Source organism: Lagopus leucura, unplaced genomic scaffold, assembly GCF_019238085.1.
Source record: "Lagopus leucura isolate 7727_CA_CO unplaced genomic scaffold, USGS_WTPT01 Super-Scaffold_100002, whole genome shotgun sequence".
NCBI lineage: Eukaryota > Metazoa > Chordata > Aves > Galliformes > Phasianidae > Lagopus > Lagopus leucura.
Genome location: NW_024962263.1, coordinates 68,719,386 through 68,739,945, shown reverse-complemented (window position 1 = coordinate 68,739,945; position 20,560 = coordinate 68,719,386). Strand labels below are relative to the sequence as shown.

At 45.4% G+C, this 20,560-nt stretch overlaps 1 protein-coding gene across 3 annotated transcripts; it reads left to right on the top strand.

Moving 5' to 3' along the window:
- The first annotated feature begins 3,417 nt into the window (after window positions 1-3,417).
- TP53INP1 (tumor protein p53 inducible nuclear protein 1) lies at window positions 3,418-14,335 on the top strand. 3 transcript variants are annotated; one of them, XM_042869886.1, is made up of 5 exons: window positions 3,418-3,502; window positions 5,766-6,049; window positions 6,507-6,858; window positions 8,663-8,696; window positions 10,807-10,894. In XM_042869886.1, exons 2-5 carry the CDS (start codon window positions 5,938-5,940, stop codon window positions 10,822-10,824), a joined length of 516 nt encoding a protein of 171 aa, XP_042725820.1. In that variant the 5' UTR covers window positions 3,418-3,502; window positions 5,766-5,937; the 3' UTR covers window positions 10,825-10,894. The 3 variants fall into 3 exon arrangements, with proteins under 3 accessions (XP_042725820.1, XP_042725819.1, XP_042725818.1); XM_042869885.1 differs by lacking the exon at window positions 8,663-8,696 and having other exon boundaries at window positions 6,510-6,858; window positions 10,807-14,335; XM_042869884.1 differs by lacking the exon at window positions 8,663-8,696 and having other exon boundaries at window positions 10,807-14,335.
- The last annotated feature ends 6,225 nt before the right edge of the window (window positions 14,336-20,560 follow it).

Genomic DNA, 20,560 nt, shown 5'->3' with positions numbered 1-20,560 from the left:
AGAAACTCTGGGCTCAGAACTTGCAAGAAACACCCACGGCTGAAAAGAATTACAGTGTGGGATCAAATGCTTTGTACTGCAAAGAGCAGGAGCTCTTTCTAAGGTAATAGTAATGCACAATTGGATGGAGTCTTGCGGATGAAATCCAAGGACATTTTAGAATGACCTGATTTGTATTTGTTGGTGCTAAGCTGATGTTATTAATTCTTTTGTAACTCATCACAACAAAACAAAGATAGTGCTTTCTATTTTGGGAAGCTGATGAATCAGTGGGAAAGCCAAAAGGAAATAAGTGGATCCCTGCTAAGACCAGAAATGCCTCAGAGATGGTTAGTGCGTGTCTGCAGACTCTGGCTGTGCAAAAAAAAATTCAAGAAAGGGTTTAAGCATGGCTGGCCCCACAACAAAACATGCTGCGAGCAAGCAATTTAAGGAGGAAGCTCTGCAAGCTTCTAATATTTCATCACCATCTGTCATTTCCACGTGATTTAAAATACGGATGTGCTACCAACAGAGAGACCTACTTATCCCTTCACCAGGCATTAACTGACAGTCATTACACAGATAAATCCAGTGCAGGAAATAAATCATGGCACCAAGGTACGTTTGTCCTAAACTCAGCCTGCAGTGGGTGCAGAACAACTTCTGACTGAGCAGCAGCTTCCCCTGCATTGAGTGTTGCTTAAGAGCGCTGGCTAGCGTGTGGGATGCCCACCACTGTGACATCACCATTGAAATAAAGAACAAAAACTGGAAGGGCTAATAGCCACAGTAATAACCTATCTGGGTTAGGAATCTCATAAATGGTGTGCAGGAGTTTCTTAAGTGTAACAAAGACAAGTTCAGTGCTGAAGTCAAAAATCCCCAGGTCTTTTCTTCGCTGAGTGATGGGTCCACTTCCCTTGAGTTAGGCACGAGATGTGCTCCTGGAAAGCCTCCAACCACAAGGCAAGACTGAAAACAGAGAGCGTGGCTCCTGGCTGTGCTACAGGTGTACCAGGGTCTTCTGTTAGAGAGTGCTGAAGGAGAGGACAGGTTCGGGCAGGAGCAGTGAGCAGTGCTGGGCTTTTTCCAGCACAAGAAACAAACACGAGAGGACAGCCAGCTCCAACAGAAAACACTTGATGAGTGCCTCAGGAGGAGAAAATCATTCACCTGATGACATGAGGACCTGCACTGCTGCCCAGCGCTCTGTACAGCACTGCTCATGGAGGTGCCCCCTACCCGACAGCCCCAGCTCACAACTCCACTCTGAATGCAGGATGGAGGCGTTCTCAGAAAACCCACACGGCCTTCTGACAGGGTTTTCATTTTGGATGGAGTCAAGGAAAAGAGCTCGAAGCACGGCTAAAGCTCACCATTATTTCTTAACGTGGCAGGGATTTATAGTGGCTTCCTGCCAATGAACATTTGAATAACACCTGGTTTTGCTCTCCAACAATATGAAATGAAGGGATTGCATCTTGACAGTTCCTAAAGGAAAACAAACTTTCCCCTGTCTATCCAAGGACTCTTTGTGAGAGGGCTGATGTTTTCAGATCACAGTTCCTCCCCAGAAAACCAAACCCCAGCTTCTTCCAGTCCAGTCTGAAGGATCACATCCCATAACCTCCATCTCCCCAGCTCTGTCAGCCAAATTGTGGGGCTCCTGGTCACATCCAAACTGGATTCTTGAGTTTGCTCACTTCAGTACTTTAGAAACACAGAAACAGGTCTCTGGCACTTGTTCTGCGTAAGTCTGGAGGGGGCTGGTCTTAACTCACAAATGTAGTTTGCTTTTTGGAAAATAGCATTACAGACTGTGACTTACAACGGGATCAACTAATTTGATGTCATTAAGCCAACACTGCAGAAAGCTCTGCACTAACCAAAGGCAGAGGAAGGAAAGCAGGAAAGGAAGTGCCTAAGCTTGATGTCAAACCTAAAGTCGACTTTCAGCAAAGGACATTTTGCACATGGACACATATATGAGAGCGTGTTTTTTTGTGCTGGGTCTGCTCCGACACCTTGTACGTTAAACAACATGGCGGGGCTTGTGCTTAAATTTGAGGCAGGAAACCTTGGAAGCAGATGTGTAAGGAAAGAAGAATGGCTGGGAGGTTCCTTTACAGATATGCTGGGCTCGTGCTGCATACAAGTGATTGATGTTCATGCAAACTGCTTGGAGTGATAGTTTGCAAGTGATCTGTATTTATCTCTTTGTGGAAGAGGAAGAAGGAGTTGGAGGCACCCCCTGCAACTCTTGGTGATGTGGCAGGGAACAGCCAGACATGTACAGCGCATGCTGAGTGCTGCAAAACTAACAGGGGAGAGCTGCCCAATCACTTCCAGCTTTTATGATACTTGAAGTGCTGGAGCATGGTGGAAGTATGAGCAGGTCATTGCTCCCGAGATCACTTCTTTTTTATCTGCAATGCAAATACAAATGTCAGTTCCCTTAAGGAAATCCCTGAGCCACCTTTGTGCCCAGCTAGTCTCTCAAGGAACTGCTGTTGCCTTGCCTGCTGGGCTCCAATGGCAGCAGTGGTGGGGATAGCCAGGAGGGTCACTGTGTCTCCACTTCGTGATGTGGGGTATGGTATCACAAGGAGGAAGGGAGATGTGGGATATAAGAGCCGTGCTGCAGGGAGAGGAGAGCCTCTCCCAGGGACTTCACAGCCGTAAGGCCCAGGCTCTCATCTCCTTTCTGGGCCTGTCTCAGATGCAGCCCAAGGGCTTGACTGCGCCAGAAAAATACGTTACGCTAATTGATCAATGCATAATTTTAATGTAACAGTCACTGTAAGCAAGGATGGCCACGTGTGACGTGGTTGCTGACCCAAGGTGACCCAGACACGGTGGCTTTCACCTCCTGAAGCACTTTGCACAGCCTCAATTAACAAGTCCTAACACTGTAATTCCGTAACACACACACATCCCACGGGGCATTCATTCTCTAGAAGTCACCTTTGGCCCTGCCTGCCTTTGGCTCCCAGTCATGCACTACCTCTACACAGACCATATTCGCTCCTGGGAGCACTAACACTGAAAGTAAGTAATTCTGCCCATCTATGAACTGGAAGTTGTTTGTGGATGCCCCATCCCTGGAGGCACTCAAGGCCAGGCTGGATGTGGCTCTGGACAGCCTGGTCTGGTGGCTGGCGGCCCTGCACAAAGCAGGGGGATTGAAACTAGATGGTCTTTGAGGTCCTTTTCAGCCCAGGCCGTTCTATGATTCCATGAAGTCCACTCGCACGGCTCCCAGCGAACACGGCCATACGGAGCACCAACCCAATGCCCACAGCCCCACCGCGCGCTCCGCGCGTCCCCTCCCCGCGGGAGCGCGCCCCGCCGGCCCCGCCCCTCCGTCACGTGCGTTAGCGACAGCCGCCGCCGGCGCCGATTGGGCGCGGGGCGGGGCAGCCCGTCAGCTGTGCGCGCCGCTATAACAACAAAGGGCTGCGCGGGGCGCGGAGTTGGCGCGGCTGCGGCGCTGGGAGCGGCGGTTCCGTGCGGTCCGGAGGTGAGTGCGGGGCCGGGCGGTCCCGGCTCGCTTCTCGGCCCCGAGCGCCTCCCGCCTGCCCGTCCCTGTCGCACCCGGAAGGGCGGCCGGGGAGAACGGGTCGCCACCGCTTTGTCTCCGCCGAGCGGGGTGGCTGCGTCCCGGAGGAGCTCCGCGGGGTCCCGTACTCTGCGCTCCGCCCGGGTCGGTGGGGTCGGGCAGCGCCGCCCGCCGCGCAGCGCTCGTAGCCCGACCGGGAGCGCCTGGGAGCCGCCTGGTGGCAGCGGGAACAGCCAGCCCAGCTACAGCGGGAGAGGAGGAGTGCTGACGGCCCGGGGGTTCTTCTGTTCTTCGGCTCTTTTCTTTTCCTTACGTTCGTTTCTTTTCCCCGGCGCGTCCCTCTGCCCCGGCAGTCGCGCTGGGCGGGGCGCTGCTCGTTCAGCCGCACTCATCCAACCGCGTCCTCAGCTTCGGTCACGGCGGCCCCGTGCCCTGCTGCGGGCGTAGGGCTGAGCGGTTGGAAAGCTGAACGGAGGAAAGGGTCTGGGCGTGTTAGCTGACAGCCGGCTGAACGGGAGCCAACAGTGTGCCCAGGTGGCCAAGAAGGCCAACGGCATCCTGGCTTGTATTAGAAATAGCCCTGCGAGCGGGAGCAGGGAGGTGATCAATTCTGTGCTCAGCTCTGGTGTCTGCATCTTGAGTGCTGTGCTCAGTTTAGGGCCCCTCAATACGAGAGAGACATCGAGGTGCAGGAATGTGTTCAGGGCAGCAGAGCTGCAAGGGGTCTGGAGCTCAAGTCTTGTGGAAGGTGGTTAAGGGAGCTGGGGTTGTTCAATGTGGAGAAGAGGAGGCTCAGGGGGCGTCTTAGTGATGCCTGAAAGGAGGCTGGTGTAACATGGGGGTTGACCTCTTTCTCAGGTAACAGTGACAGGACTAAGGGGAATGGCATTACATTGCACTGGGAATGTTGAGGATCGATATAGGGAAAATCTCAGAAGTGGTGAGGCACTGGCACAGGCTGCCCAGGGGTTTGCCTCTTCTCCCAGATAACAGCAGTAGGATGACAGGGAGTGGCGTTAAGTTGTGCCAGAGGAGGTTTGGGTTGGATGTTAGGAAAAGTCTCTTCTCAGAAAGAGTGGTGAGGTATTGGAAAAGGCTGCCCAGGGAGGTGGTGGAGGCACGGTCCCTGGAGGTGTTCAAGAAATGTATTGGTGTGGCACTGAGGGATGTGGTGAGTGGGCATGGGTTGAGAGTTGGACTAGTTGACTGTTACCAGCCTTGTGTGATTCTTCCCTGCTTCTCCCACTGCTGACTCTCAGTAACAGTGTTACTGCTTGGTGTCCGGTGGCCTCCTATCAGCATGAAAACATGGCATGTTTCAAAAGCTCTTATATAGAAAAACAACTAAAGTTAATGCAGTTTCAGGTGTTATCTTGAATCTTCCTTGGGGTGTAGAGGAGGAAACAGCACACTGACATTGGAAGCCAGTGTGCCTCATCAGTGTGGTCTGAGGGCTGTGGGTGAGGTGGCATGCAGGCCTTGGTAAAGGATGCAGCCTGCAAGGAGTACTGTTGGTTGGTTTTGTCTGCTGTGGTGTCTGTCCCATTCTGGATGGATATCTGCATATCATTTTCCTTAGTTAATTATTTAAGTAGGTATTTATCTGTAAGAATTCCAACAAGCTGAAGTAATTCAAATGTTGTTCTGGTGAGATGAGTGCTCAGTCCCTGAATTTTTCTCACATGTAGCTGTTACTTATTCAGCTGGCTTCCATTCCTTGGGTTACACATGGATATCCAAGGGCTATCAGCATGCCAGTGTGGGGACAACTGGCTGCTCAGCTCTCAACAACAATGGGATGCCCTCATCCCAACCACTGCGTGCAGAGCTCAGGCTTGCTGGCTGTCATTACACCTAGATCTAGAGAAGTATGCAAGAAGCATTACTGTAATTAAACCAAGTCACCTCTCTTCATTCCTTGGAGTCAGTGAGGTTAGGGTGCTGAGGAAGGGTTTGGTGGGCTTGTGTTCTGTGTAGATGTTCTCACCTAGAGGTGTGGGCCAGCAGTAGAGCGAAGCTTCTTACGGGAGGAGGACCTGGGAGGAAGGCTTTGGAGGGATCTGGGCCTCTTCTGTGTGTCACTGGGATGCCAGTGGGGCTGCTGCCTCCTGGGAAAGACTTTTGCTGGTCCCTCACCCTGCACCAGTGAGAGGGCTTCAGCTTGCTGCCCTCAGGATGCTCTCTGCTGCTTTGTCACTAAGACCCCTGTCACTGTTTTTTGCAGGTTTAACACAAACTGTTTACCAGCCATGACTCTACGTGGCCTGTACCGAAACTAATAAAGCATCTGTGCACTTTAATCTCAAGTCTATGCCACCGTGCTAGAACAGTGTGAGCTGTGCCTTGAACCTTGGATATAAAGATCTACCAGCCAAAGTCTTGTTCCTGCCTTAGTAATGTTCCAGAGGTTAAATAACATGTTCATGGGAGAGATTGATGGCTTGTCCAGCCAAGAGCCAGAGTTCAGTGAGAAAGAAGATGACGAGTGGATTCTAGTTGACTTCATAGGTAAGGTGCCTGTCAGACCTGAGCTCTAGCCCGTACTGGTTGTGTTTCCGTGTGAAGAAACCATACAGACAACAGAAACTTGGTGAAGGCAGACTTGATGGAAGTGCAAGGTGCCTTCTGAACACGTGCACCAAAACGTGTTATGTAAACTGGTAAGAAAAATTACATCAGATTTATAAGCCTGACATGAGCTTCAGCAGAACCACTTGTGCAGATAAAATGTGCTTGACTTATTGCACAGTTGTATTGCTCGGCTGATAACAGCTGCTTTACGTGTCTAACCTGCGTTGTCAGGGAACTCCCTTTTCCCCTCCCCTTGGCTCATAAAAACTTGTGTACATACTGATAGGGGTTTGTTTCTGTTTTTGTTTCATATCCTGTTTCTGGCTACGTGTGACCTTGCTGTGTTTGTCTTTCTGCAATCACTGATGTCGGTGGCTCCCCTGATCACCTGCAGCAGACACTTGCACTAACTGCACCACGGAGCAAGATGACATTGCTGAAACATCACCTGCAGGCAGCTCGCCTGTCTTCACCTGCCTGCCATCTCCTCTGGAGCACTTGCCTGAGGCCGGCGAGTCGTGCTTCATCCAATTTGAGTCGTGTCCCATGGAGGAGAGCTGGTTCATCACCCCTCCACCATGTTTCACTGCAGGTGGGCTGACTGCCATCAAAGTAGAAACCAGCCCTATGGAGAACCTCCTCATTGAGCACCCAAGCATGTCTGTCTATGCTGTCCACAATGCCTGCCACAGCCTCAGCGACACTGGATGTGGGGATGAGGAATTCTGCAGACCGGGCAGTCCCAGGTACCTTTGCTTTCTGCCAAGCAAGTGCTGCTCATCTGCTGCTAAATATATCTGGTTTCTAATTCATCAGTATAGACACTTAATACTGAATTTTCCAGCTTATTTCAGAGCGAGTGAATAACATGAATACTACACAGGTTGGGTAGGGTGATCAGGGCTGCCTGCCTAGAAAGATGTTATAAGAGATGACTGTGCTAGGAGGAAATGAGGTGTGCAGCTCTTACACTCAGAGGTGTATTTATGGAGCCCAGTGATTCCTTCACAGAACACACTGTAGCTGATTGTGTACACTAGAAGACACTTTGCCCCCTTTGTAACTAGAAGAAAAGAAATTTAGCCAGGACGTATAGAGTTTTTTATTATAAGGATAGCAAAGCACTGGAACAAGTTGTTCAGAGAGGTGGTGTATGCCCCATCCTTGAGGACATTCAGGGTCAGGGTGGGTGGGGCTCTGGGCAATCATATCAAGCAATAGATGTCTCTGTTCATTGCAGGTGAGTTTGGCTACGTTGGCTTTACAGATCCTTCAAACTCAAATGATTCTATAGCCATGTGTATTTTACCATAAACATTAGTCAGTACCCTTTCTGTCACCTTGAGTTGAAAAATGTTACTCCAACAGTCCTAACAGGGAAGTCCATTTCTTTTTGTCACTCTCAACCTAGTAATAGGTTGGGATAGAAGACAAAATCTTGTAACACAGCTTGTGGAACAGACCCAAACTGAAATACTTAACAAAACTTGCATCCCTCAATGTGAGAATTTGTACTGCAAACTTCTGCTTCTACCAAGGTGAGAAGTTGTGCCGTTCTAACCTTGAGTTCTAAAGACCTTGCCATTTGAGATTACTGTGGATGTGTTTTCTTGGTGCACTACTCCCTTGCTGCCAAGTGCCCAGTATTTGCATCTAGACCATATATCCTGTGTATATTCATGCACATATATTTTTGTTGCTGTCACTACACGTTTGCCTGTGTTCCATTAATTGGAGTTAGTGGAATGTTTTGGGTATCCTGATTGACAACAAAGTGACTTAAATTATAGAAATCTTTGTGTGGGAAAACAATGAAAGTGCAGAGAAGCTGCTGTAGATAGATGCCCAATGACTTTAGGTCAGGTCCTTGTCATGTTTAAACTGCTCACTTCAGAGAAGTGAGTGACTGAGATGGTGCACATGGCTGTGTTTTGAGCACAGTGCTGGTACCAGTACATGTACAGAATCGCATGGCATGCCGTGTGATTATCTGAGGAGGGCAGTTTGTGATATCAAAAACTGAGGATCTAGCTGAACTTAGGGGGAATCTATGTGCACTCAGCACCTTTTAAAATTTGGGTTAGGAGGAGTCTGCAGGACAACCGTAGGCTCTTAGGCATGGCCTGGTAAAGGAAAGACCAGCTTTGATGAGTCCTCTCCAGTGCATGGTAACACCTGCAGTCAGATACTGGCTTCTCTGGTGACTTCTTTGCGAGAGGTAATGATATAAATTATTTGGGAGAAGGATCTTGTGTTATGTTATGCAGTGGAGTTAGGCAACCTTAATGTGTTGAGTGTCTCAGCTTTAGTTTCCCAAATGGCATATGATTAAGTTTCCACATGCTGTCTTCTCGTTTGTTACCTTATCAGAGGATCTAGACCTCTGTATAAAACATCACTATTTGGGGTGGCAGAACTGGGGGTTGATCTCAAGTCTAAAGCTGAGGTAGATCTCAAACTGGGAAAATCAATTGCACTGAAAGCACAGTAGGCTTTGAAAGCTGTCTTTAAGTCCCCAGTGGTTTAATGGTTGGCCGTTTAATGTTGTAGGGCCAAGAAAAGCTGCTTAAGGCACACTGGCACAGTAAGTACTGCTGTTTTGGGATAGTGCTGCTTGTGTGATCAGTTTGCTAGCAACACTGCTTCCTCTAGAGCCTTGTATGCCAAAACAATATTCCTTTTTAGGACTAACCTTTGTGCTGAATAATGTAAATTGATCAAGCCTAACTGCATCTGCTTTAACAAGCCCAAATGCTAAGTGCAGAAAAATTACTTTAAAATATTAATTGATGTGGGGTCTGAATCCTTTAATGTTTCTTGTGAGATCTGGCTATGTATTCTAACTGTAGTAGCAGTGCTTTCTAGCAATACAGATGCTGGGCACACAAAGTGTACTGAGCATCAGGCTGGCTTTAGATATAGCCTCTCTAAAAAGATGTTTTTGACCACGTGGTCAGAGGCTCATCAACCCAGTTCTCCCAGTGCCTGGGGCTCACTAGGGCCAGACTACTAAAGGCAGCCACTGAGATACCAAAATACGGAACTTTCGTTTTGGAAGTCTTCATTTGTTCCTTCTAAATTCCTGCCAAAATAAAAGGATGGCACAAACTTTTCCTGTGTTCTTTCAGTCAGTTGTATTTTCTCTCATAATAAGTCACAACACTTAGGATTAGCAGTTAATACACTTCTTTAGCTAATGACACAAAGTAAAAGTGTGTTTAGGAAAAACACATTCCAATAACATCCTGTGATATGGCTTTCTAACTTTTTAAGGCTTTCTCTTCATCTGGAATTCCAGCTCCAGCACTGTGGAGCACATGAAGGGGCCACTATATATGGAAAATGGTAGCCCCATGTTTGCAGGCACCCTTGTGTAAATTGAGCTGGTGCAATCTGCTGAGCAGGTTTGTTTGAAGTCCTAGATTTAGGATAAATCCAATGAATGGAGAGAAGAAAATGAGTATGTCATAGTGCTATTCTGTAGGCTTCAGTACAGTTGCTTCAAGTTACCTAGGAACTTAAAAAGCAAGTGGATTAAGTGGATTTTGGTATTTAAAAGAAGAAAGGAGAGAGTAGGGGCAGTGTCCCTTTCTGACAGAGCATATACATCTTTGTACACGGGGTGGAGGCAGGTAGAGGAGCTCAGCTCTGTGCCAGTCACCTCCTAGAGGAGACTTGAGAAGGATGAACTATGGTCATGGCAGTCAGTGCTTATTGCAGGCTCTCCAGGAGCCCATGGGGATGTTGTACAATAAATGCAAACTAATCCCTCCCCCAAAAAATACTGCGTACAGGCATGCTACTGCTAGAAGACAGATTTCTAAAGGGATTTCTTGCTCATGCTTAAGCAGACTCCTGGCCTCTCAGACACCTTTCTGGGTACCAATGAGTTGCTCACTGGTAGCTGGAAATGCCTCTGGTCTCATACCAGCTGTGGCTCTCAGACTTGGGACTTGCTTTTCTCACTTCTAAAACCACCAAGTTATTTTTATCTTTACTCTTGAAGTTTCAGGAAACGCCAGTGATTGCTTGGTGAAGTAGGGAAGTCAGTATATCACTATGTCAGTCCCTGCTTGCATGGGCTGCTGTTTTGTTTCTCACTAGTGCATGATGCAAAGGTTTGCCAAAACTGCTGACTCTCTCCACTTGTGAAATCAAGAGGACTGTTTGGAGAATGATCCTTTTCAGTTGTTTCCAGTGTGTGTCGCAACTTGTCTGTCTTTCCCACTCCTGTGCATGAACTTGCACTTGCTCGCAATCCAAATTACGCTTTCACTAGTGTGCTTTTGTTTTCAGTTCAAACAACTAGTGTTCAAGGTGATTTTCTTTAAACCAAACTTTGCCCATCGGATAAATTTAAGTCTTCTAAAGCTGGATCGGTGACGCACGTTGCCTTGTAATTCTGATCTGTGCTGTGCTGTGGCGTTAGGGAAGTGGAGTGGGAAAGTAAGGGCACAGTGGCATTATACACCAGAAGCCCAAAAGCTATTTTGTTGCCTTGGTGGTAAAAGCAAGTTGGCAGTGCTGCTTACCAATGTGATTTTCTTAAACTGGCTTGGCCTAACTGGAGCCCAGATCTTTGTCCGGTACAATCAGTGTGCCTTCTTGAAATCTGGATGTTCATGTTCTCGTGTCTTCTTGCATCTTTCAGTCCTAACTCAGAAACAATCTAAATGTGCATCTTTTGTTTCTAGACTGGAGGCCCGAAATGAAACAGGACAGCGTGTTCACTGCTTTGTCGCAGCTCTTCCTGCTCGTTCAAGTTTTCTGGAAAAAAACAAGAGCTTTCGTCCTACCCACTGGATAAAAGAACACAGCAAAAGACACTTCCTCAACAGAAATGGTCTCCGTCGCCAAAACCTCACCAGGGATTGCCACTCTCGGCATATCAAGCACAACGGACTGTTTGTTCACCAGCCTTGCCAGCGTCAGTTCAATTACTGATGGCTCTCGTGTTTTAATCTATGATCTGATGGTTTCTTAGGTTGCTCGTGTTTTCACGCATAGGTGAGTGTGGTCAATCTGCAGCTGATCATCGATTCCCTCAGACACAATCACAACTAGTGCTGCATTTGTTTGATGACACATCTCCAAAAATCTTGCTACAGTCTAAATTATGTTAAGTATCGGTGTCTTAGAAGCCTGTCAGTACAGTAGCTCATGTGCTGACCTATCTACGATGTATAGATAGGTTCATAGTCTTTTAAAGAAGCTTAACTGAGATAGAAAATCAGTTATGTCTTTGCATTAATCAAAGTGGAGTTTAAAAATTTGAAGTTAGCCATATGCTTTAATGACAAGTACTTGACAGCTTGTGTATCTCTCTGTATTAGGCGTATCTGATTAAGTTCTAACAAGGCAATACTGTAGCTGCCAGTGAATATTACATAGCTATGCTGATCTGTTACAAGGACAACTAATCTGAATTGCCTAGTACCTACCTGTGTTTGCATGGAGTCTGTGTAGTTGTGTTAGGTACTTAATATGAGTATCAGAAAAGGGTTAAACGTCCCTTTGGTATTTCTGCAGTATCTATGGCACTGGTGTTACAGATGAAGTACCTCACAGTGGAGTGAAAGGAGAAGTGGACCTATGGGTTAAGTACAGATGCATAAGCCAGAGAGCTAAAGTGTTCTACTTGGTACAGTTTGAGCTCTCTTCCCTTTCTAACTCTTTTTATTGTTGAAGATCAATTTCTTCTAAAACCTAATCTGTTCCATTTGTTCTGTAGTCTAGTTACTACCCCAAAAATAGTGGATCAACTGCTCTTCTAATTCCACAGGTAGCTGACTGCTTTTTCAAAGAAGTCAGGCTGATGCTCAGCTATTTCTGAGCTGCTGATTGCTGTTAGATTTTCTTGTTTACAGGCTGAGAGTTGCTCAAAAATAGCTGGAAGAAGGACTTCTGATAGAACTTCTTCTAACTATCTAATCTGTTCTCCCACTCAATCAAGTCTGAGATCAGTTGTGACTGGAAATGAAGAGCAATGGGTGGCAAGGAGAAGAGCATGCTGAAACAGTCTTACAGAACTAAATACAGATAACGGTATATAAAATTTGAGGCACCTCAGCAGTGTTTTGAAGTCAACAGGGAGCAGAAAGACTGGATATCACTTCTGTGGGTTACTAGGGAAGAAAAGCCATTCAAAACTAACAAATACTCAAGTATTCATTCTTAAGAACATTCTGCAAAATACTCTGTTGGGAGTAGGTGGGCACTTAAAGGCAAAAAAAAAAAAAACAAAACCCCAGCTTATTAATAGATTGTACATCACACTGCAGCCACATGGCACTCTGAACACTGATAGGTAATCTAGGAAGTGGGTTAAATCTCTTTGAAGGGGAGAGGGAACAGAAATTCTAACAAAAAAAGGGGGAATAAGTAATTTTACCTCCTTTCTATCAGTGTTGAAATGTTGTGTGGTCCTTTTTTTTTTTTTTTTTTCCTCCCTGTGCTGGGTGCCTGGGGCATTCAAGTGTTAATGTGGCATTCAGTCATGTCTTCCAGTAGTCCTTAGACAGAAGTTTCCATAAGGACTCACATGGAGAGCATTGGAAATTGGGTGATGTCAATGTGAATTGTTCCAGACCTGCAACACTTGTTTTCTAAATCCATCCAAATGCTTCAGATTTTCTCAGAAGCCCAACAATTTGAATTAGTATTGATGTAGTTAGAGTATAGTGTAGTGCATGATGTAGTTACTGCACATAGTGCAGCTGGAATTGCTGGGGAGCATACCTAGTATGCAGGAAACAGCATTTCTTTCAGTTTTCATTTCTCACTTCAGTTTTGCTGCTTACCTGGGATTAGTTAGGGTTGTTGCAAGGGGATGTTGGCAAACACATGCATGTGTAAGAGCGAGTGGTGCTTTCCTGGATACACTGGCCTTTAAAACACATGGAGTTTGTGTGAACTGGGTAAGAGAACAAAATTGGTCACGTTATGAGCCTCAAAAATAGCAGTGAGGGTGTTAGTGCTCTTTAAAGCCTTATGTATTCACATTCATATAAAATTTTTGTGGTCCAAATACTCTGGCTTATCTCCAAGTAGCTGTAGTTTCTCCAGTCTTGCATCTGTACATATCTGTACCTGGCATAAACTTCTACTTGCCTCAGATGGTCTACCTTTACCACTCCAACTCTTTGTCCAGCTTAAACTTCCTCTTCCTCACTGCCAACTTTCTAGCTCAGGAAAATTCTATGCTTTCCTGTATTATGTTTTTCTTGATATATCAAGTAACTACTTTCCTTCAGCTTTAATTTTCTTAAAGTTAAATGAAGGAAGATGATGTATCCACCTCCCTGTGTTGGAAGGAGTAATCCTTTGATCTCAACAGGGGATGGAATTGAGAGTGTAAAGGCTCCCAGGCATTAGAATGAGAGCCTTGGTCTGTTCTTAGCAGGCAAGTAAATGCAACTTTAGACTGCTCCTAGAGTTGGGAGAAACTCATCTTTTTTTTTTTTTTTTTTTTTATACTACATTACTAGATAACTTTCTGGTGATGAACTCCTATATCTTTCAGGATATAAACTGTTTTGTTGCACAAAGCTGTGCTTCTCAACTTGTAATAGTGGAAACCGTGTTGTTGTGTGAGATAGTACTGCATCAACGGCTTTTTGTTAATTTGTTTTAAGTATTTATGTTGATCTAGTCCCATTTTTATGCCTGGAGCTATTGGGTGATTAGATTCGTTTTGGTTTTTTGTTTTATTAGTGAGCTGTGTGGCTTTTTATATGGTTTTTGAACTGTACTAAAATGTTTTTTTTTTTGTTCTTGTAAAAGTGGAGGCCTTGCAGTGTCTCATACTGATTGACATTCATGAATTTTGCTGAAATGATATTTTCATATACTGGTTAACAAACAGATCTGCATTTTAAACTGTGCCTTCTAGGTGTAATTTTACACAGCAGACTTGAAGATACAAAAGGGACATTTCAGATAGGATTAATACTGTACATCAGTCTATGCATATACGGCAGCTTCTTTCCAGAGCCACTTTCTATTTGTAGCAGTCTTTTTGATATGGAAGAATGTCTCGCTCTTATTTTTAATAGTTTAACACAAGCCGAAAGCTGACAAAATACAGCACTTTGCCAAAAAGTAGCATTGCTTAACTGGTGTGTATTTCCTGAAGCAATCTTCTGTATTTTGTTTTCATGGTGCATTATGCACCGTGGGGAGACGTGATCTGAACTCTCAATAAATGGCCTATTAAAAATGTCAGTCTTCTGTCATGTCTCATGAATTCGAAATGTATGGGTGTCCCATTGGGGTGTGGTAGGCATGAGGAATCACAGAATTGTAGGGGTTGGAAGGGACCTCCAGAGATCGAGTCCAACCCCCCTGCCAAAGCAGGTTCCCTACAGTAGGTTCCCTACAGTAGGTCGCACAGGTAGGCATCCATGAGTACAGTATAGAGCAAAATCCTTGCTGTTGTACAAAGGTTTCTCTGGGAATTGATTTGCATTATTTATCTAATCTACTTATCTACTAATATTACTTATTATCAAGTGATAATACACGGCCTAAGAGATACCTTGCGTCCCTGCCATCTGCTGTGCCTCCTGATGAGCCTGCTGAAGTGCAATAGGTGAACAGGATGGAAAGTAGGGAAGTAAGCACACAGGGCAGGAAAGCTGGTATCAAGATAAACAACCCTGCTGTTACACAGGCTTGACACTTTCCAGAGGTTATTAAAAAAATCTAGTTGCTGTTGTATTCGATTGTTGTCTGCCCTCACTGGCTTCATCCAGTGGTGGGGGTTTTGCCTCAGGACAACACGGCTACCTGTGAGATCATGACCAGGATGCCCAGGTCTTAGTCTCTTCCTGTCTGGAAAACTGTCTCCAACAGTGGGGACTGCACAACTTCTAGGAAACCTGTTCTGATGCTTGACTTTTGTAATTAGGGCCCAGAGAAGACCTTCCCATGAACTTCATTTTGGTTCTCAATTCATTGCCTTTGCTTGACCTCCCATGCACAGCTCTGACGGGTCTGCATCTTGTATTGGAATGCTGTGATCACCATTCAAGAGGTTGAATTAGGGATAGGTAATGTGAGGCATGTAAAGACCCTGTGCAAATGTGCAGGGGTGAGGTTAGGAAAGCCCAGCCACCTACAACTGAGTCTAAGAAAGGCTCTGTATCACGGCTGGAACCATAATGCTCTGGAAGGCAATAAGGAGCTTCTACACATATATCACCTGCAAAAAGAAGATTAGGGAAAAAGTAGGCCTGCTTCCAAACAGGGCAGGAGACCCTGTGTCAAAAGCATAGAGAAGACTGAATGCCACGTGTTCTTCGCTATAGAATCTAGCAGTAAGGAAGTCTTTGGAAATCATGGGCTTCTGAAGTTAGCAAAGGGAAGGCTGGTGCTTGGTTGAGGGGGACTGAGAAAAAGAACACTTCAAGAAATGGAACATAAATCTATAGGATGCATCCATAACTAGTAACAATCATTGACTCTCTAATGGCGTTGAAAGACACTCAGTCTTTCAGTGGTTATAGCAGTGAACAGGGCTCCTAAGGAGGGAAGGAAATCAAGTATTGTGCCTGTATTCAAGAAAGTAAAGCAAACAAAAAAACACCTGGTAAGGTGACAATCAGAATGGTTGAGCTCAGAAAGTTGTACACAGTGACACCAAGCCTAGCTAAAGGCCATTACCTGCTGTTGTACCCAAAGTGTTTATACTGACTGTGGTGCTGGGACTGCCACAGTTCAAGAAGTGTTTGGACAATGATTTCTAACATAAGATTTGATCTTTGAGTGGTCCTGTGTGAAGCCAGGCGCTGAACTCAATCCTTGGGGGTCCCTTCCAATTCAGGGTATGTTATGATTTCATCACTCCTATGCTGGTGAATGTCTTCATGAATGATCTGGCTGTTGGAACAGAATGTGCCATCAGTAGGCTTGCAGAGAGTAGAAGCTGCTGGATGCACCTGTGCTGCCACTCAGAAGGATCTTAACAGGCAGAAAAGATGCACTGGCGGGAACATCCTAAATTTCAGCAGGCGGAAATGCAAAGTCCTACATCTGAGGAAAAATTACCACTGACAATTCATACTGGGGCCAAGTGGCTGGAGATCACCTTTGCAAAATAGTCTGAGTATCAGTGGGTGCCTATCGTTGACTATCAGCTAGCAGTGCACCCTCGTGGTCTCAAAAGCTAAAAGCCTGCCCAGCTGCAAGAGGAAGGAAGGACAGAGCTAACAGGTTGACAGAGATGCATCTGAGTGCCGTGTCCAATGCTGAGGTCCCCAGTGAGACAGATGTGGATATGCTGCAGAGAGAGTCCAGTAAGGGGCCAGAAAGATCACAGAATCATAGGGGACCACCCAGTCCAACCCCCTGCTACAGAAGTTCCCCACAGTGTGTTACTCAGGAAAGCATCCAGGTGTGTTTTGAATATCTCCAGAGAATGAGACACCTTCTCTGAGCAGCCTGCTCCAATGTTCTGTAATCCTTTTAGTAAAGAATTTTTTCTTCGTGTCTGTATGGAACTTTGTATGTTTCATTCTGTGCCCGTTGTCCCTTGTCCTGTCGCTGGGCACTGCTGGAAAGAGCCTGGCCCCCCATCCACTTGGCTCCCACCCTTTAGATACTTATCAGCATTGATAAGATCCCTACTCAGCCTTCTCTTCTCCAGGCTGAGCAGCCCCAGGTCTCCCAGCCTTTCCTCATGAGGGAGATGCTCCAGGTCTCTCATCACCTCTGTGGCCCTCAGCTGCACTTTCTCCAGCAGTTCCCTGTCTTTCTTGAGCTGAGGAGCCCAGAACTGGGCACAGCACTCCGGATATGGCCTCACCAGAGCACAGTATAGGGGAAGGACCACCACTCTCAACCTGCTTGACTACACTTCTTTTCATGTGCCCAGAATATCAGTCAGTCTTCTCCTTCTTGAACCTTGTCATTAAACTCAGAGTCGAGGGATCTTCCTAATCAAGGGTGAGGCAGAGGAGGTGCTGAGCCTCAGCCTTGTCTGTGAGCACCGGCACCAGCCTCACAGGTAAGAAATTCCAGTTAGCTGGCTGCTAACCCTGTGTGGATTCAGGTGCTTTTTTCCATCACAGTTTTGCTGCTTCTTGTGTCCTCCCCCCTCCCTGAGAGCTCTAAACAAAAAACTTCCATCTGAAAAATTTGTGGCCAAGGAAAAGATGAGACACGTTCCTCCTGGTCTCACTTCATGTGTAAATGAAAGCAGTGACAGTCTGAAAGAAAAACAACCACTTTTTCTTTGGCTACTCTCATCTGATCAACCTGAATTATCTTTGAAGTTGTGTCTCCTGAGTTTATTTTTTCCTAGGAAAATCTAGATCTCTGGGTTTTCTTATGCTTCTTTTTTTTCCCCTCCTCCCTGTGATAGGATGGAAAGACAGGTAAAACATTTCCCACTTGTGTTCTGTCAACTGTGCTGGTAACTTCAAAGAGCACGGTTCTGTCATTTCACAGAATCACAGAAACACCAAGGTTGGAAAAGACCTACCAGATCACCCAGTCCAACCATCCACCCATCACCAACAGTTCTCACTAAACCATGTCCCTCTACACAACATCCAAACGTTCCTTGAACACCTCCAGGGTCAGTGACTCCACCACCTCCCTGGGCAGCCCATTCCAGTGCCTGACCACTCTTTCAGAGAAGTAGTATTTCCTAACGCCCAGCCTAAATCTCCTCTGGTGCAGCTTGAAGCCATTCCCTCTAGTCCTATGGACACTTGCAGCTGTCCAATCCTTAAACTGGAACAAACTGGGGAACAAAGTGTTCTCCTTAACTGAGATGATGAAACAGAATTTGAGCAACAAAGTGCCTGTCTTTCCAAAGAAAACTCTGAGGGAAAGTTTTCATTTTCAAGTGTAGGTTTTGTGTCCTGCCTGTTTATCAAAGCTGGAGTGTGTGCTCCAGCTTCCTGTACGCATAGATCCTTGCACATCTCTGATGAAGCCATGATACTAATTACTGAAAATGAACACTGATAGAAGTTCTCCATGTTGTTTCCTTGTTGAGTTGTTCATTATCTGCTTTATTTGTCTCGCTGAAATACTTTGGTGCGTGTTTACAACCACAGAATGCTACCTCCACAATTCAGCGATACGTGCAAGTAGAGTTCAGGCTTCTTAATGAGAAGTAATTCTTAATGTGGCCTGGTTGTTCCCATGGCGTGCTCACAATAAGTTGTTCTCAGAATAAATAGGACTGAACCGAGACTTAGCAGTGTGTTCATAAATTTTTGTGCCTCAGCCAGTCCTTTTCTCCATGACAATACTGTCTTGGAACTACTGCTCCATAACTAACACTTCAGAAGTTAAAGTCTCTCTGAGTGTTCCAAAGTGTTGCAGGCAGATAGATGGTTGAATCCTCAACAATCTTAATGAGACAGCTAACTGTGTTTTAATTTCATGGACAAGCCAAGGAAAAAGAGCCACAGAAAAAAGAACAGCAACAAAAACAGGCAGATAAAAATAACAGAACAGGTCAGATCTCGGTTTGCAGGCATGGGCAGTCTGTATTTCTTTTGAAGCTCAGCTTCTACTTTATGACCAAATAAAAAGGTGACCCAGTCAGGCAATGCAATTAAAAAATACATAGCTACCATAAAATCCTACAATGATCGGTGTTGAAAAGGACCTTAAAGATCATACAGTTGTGCCCAAACATAATTCTGAGTGCTAAAATAATCCCATATTCCCTAAGGTGGATTTCTGTAGAGAAATTAGTAGTCATAAAGAAGTGGGGAGGAGCCCTCAACTGCTAACAGCTGAAAGAAATAAGATGGCATTATAATTAAGAAAGGAAGGATTGACATGGGCAAAGGTATCCTGTTGTCTATACACAGCAGAGAATTTCAGCTCTAATTCACTGGTCTTGCACTGGTGGTGCAAGACAGAGAAACAGAAGTGAGGGATTTGAGTTCTGTGGCTGGTGAGAAATCAGCAAACAGCTGAATCAAGATTGATCTTTACCAAATGTTTACTAATAGTGTGCTGTTTGGTGCAGGTTATTATTTCTGGTGCATCATTCTTACATCTGGAGAGATCTACAGTGTGCCCAAATCACAGGCAAGGTCAGGGCTATGGAGAATCATTAGTAAAGCCTTAGTCCTCTAGCATTAACAAGGTTTTTGCTACATTGCTTGCGAGCTGGAGTAGCAAACATTCTTCACTTTGCATGCCTGGGAAATAAAGCCCTCAGTTCAAGGCCTGCTGTGGGCATGGCCAGGTGATGTGAGTCACAGGGATGAGGAGCTGTATCCCCTAGCTTTTTGGGGGCTGAGTCAGGGAGATGAGGGCTTGCCTATGTGGTCAGCAACTGGCAGCAGGGCTGTGGATAGGTGAGGATAATCTATTTTTGATGAAGAAAGTACTGTGTTATTGTCTAGCTTGTGTTCTAATGATCAGATATTCCTTTCTTTTCCCCCATATTCATAGCTCCTTGTTCAAGAGGCATCATGCTTACAGACCAGTGGTGAAGCAATGCTGGAAAATGTGAGGAAAGTGTGGCTTGTTATCTCTCTGAGCTGCAGACAGGAGATGGAATGCAGGAGTAAGTAGGGATGGACTTAATGTTTGCCTCTGGGTTGTAGGTGCTACTTCCCACTGCAGAGATGCTGTCCTTAGGGGAGTTTGAGTGTGTACTGAAAAGTAAAATCAAGAGGAAAAGAAAATTCAGAAAATTCACCATTGTATCGTGCTATATTATAGATCTGCCCCTGCAAGTTGTAAGGGAACTGTTAAATTACTCCCGATCTTTCTCTTGTTATAACAGTAGCTCCTAGTGGTGGTGGTTGTGAACTAATCTGATTGTCAGAGGGGCTGCTTATGCAGAATAGCTTTTCTATTGCCGGCATTGGTCTTAGACATATTCACATGCTAACAATGAAAAGTTTTACTCTTATTCTTATATTTTGCTTTTATCAAGTGTTTATCAGACTAATGCCTTCCCTTGTAATCAAGAAAAAGAAGTCAAATTTGTAAAAATTCAAAAAAGATCCAAAAAAGAAAAAAAAGAGTCTTTGATGTTTCTCAGATTGGTTCATGTTTTAAAACAAATCTCTGAAATGAAACCAGTAGAACTTCACAGCTTCTAACAGAAAGCCAGGATTTTGAAACCTTAGGGTTTCAATTATCCCACGCTGTTCAGCAGATGGAAGCCTCAGTTTGGGAAGGATATAGCTTCCTGCTAAAGGATTCCTTTTAGGAGTGGTGTAAGTTTTTCATGGCATTTAGGATAGTAGCTGAAGCCACCCTGTAGTAAACAGACTTAAAATTCCTCTTATAAGCTGCCTAGTTCTTCTGCTCAGGTCCTGGTTTGAGCCTTCCTTTAACTGAATTATCAGATAGCTTAGATAGTGCAGATGTGATTCAGAAACAAAGTCTGGCAGCAAAAGCAAACAGCTATGGTGAAATGCTTATTGCAACATGATAGGAATACAGAGGCCAATACCTCATGTA

What these genes read in the sequence shown, in the direction of transcription:
- TP53INP1 (XM_042869884.1), top strand. Translation starts at nt 5,938, where the DNA reads ATGTTCCAGAGGTTAAATAACATGTTCATGGGAGAGATTGATGGCTTG. An exon ending in GATTCTAGTTGACTTCATAG is followed by an intron (nt 6,050 to 6,506) that starts GTAAGGTGCCTG and finishes GATCACCTGCAG; the next exon opens with CAGACACTTGCACTAACTGC. An exon ending in TGCAGACCGGGCAGTCCCAG is followed by an intron (nt 6,859 to 10,806) that starts GTACCTTTGCTT and finishes TTTTGTTTCTAG; the next exon opens with ACTGGAGGCCCGAAATGAAA.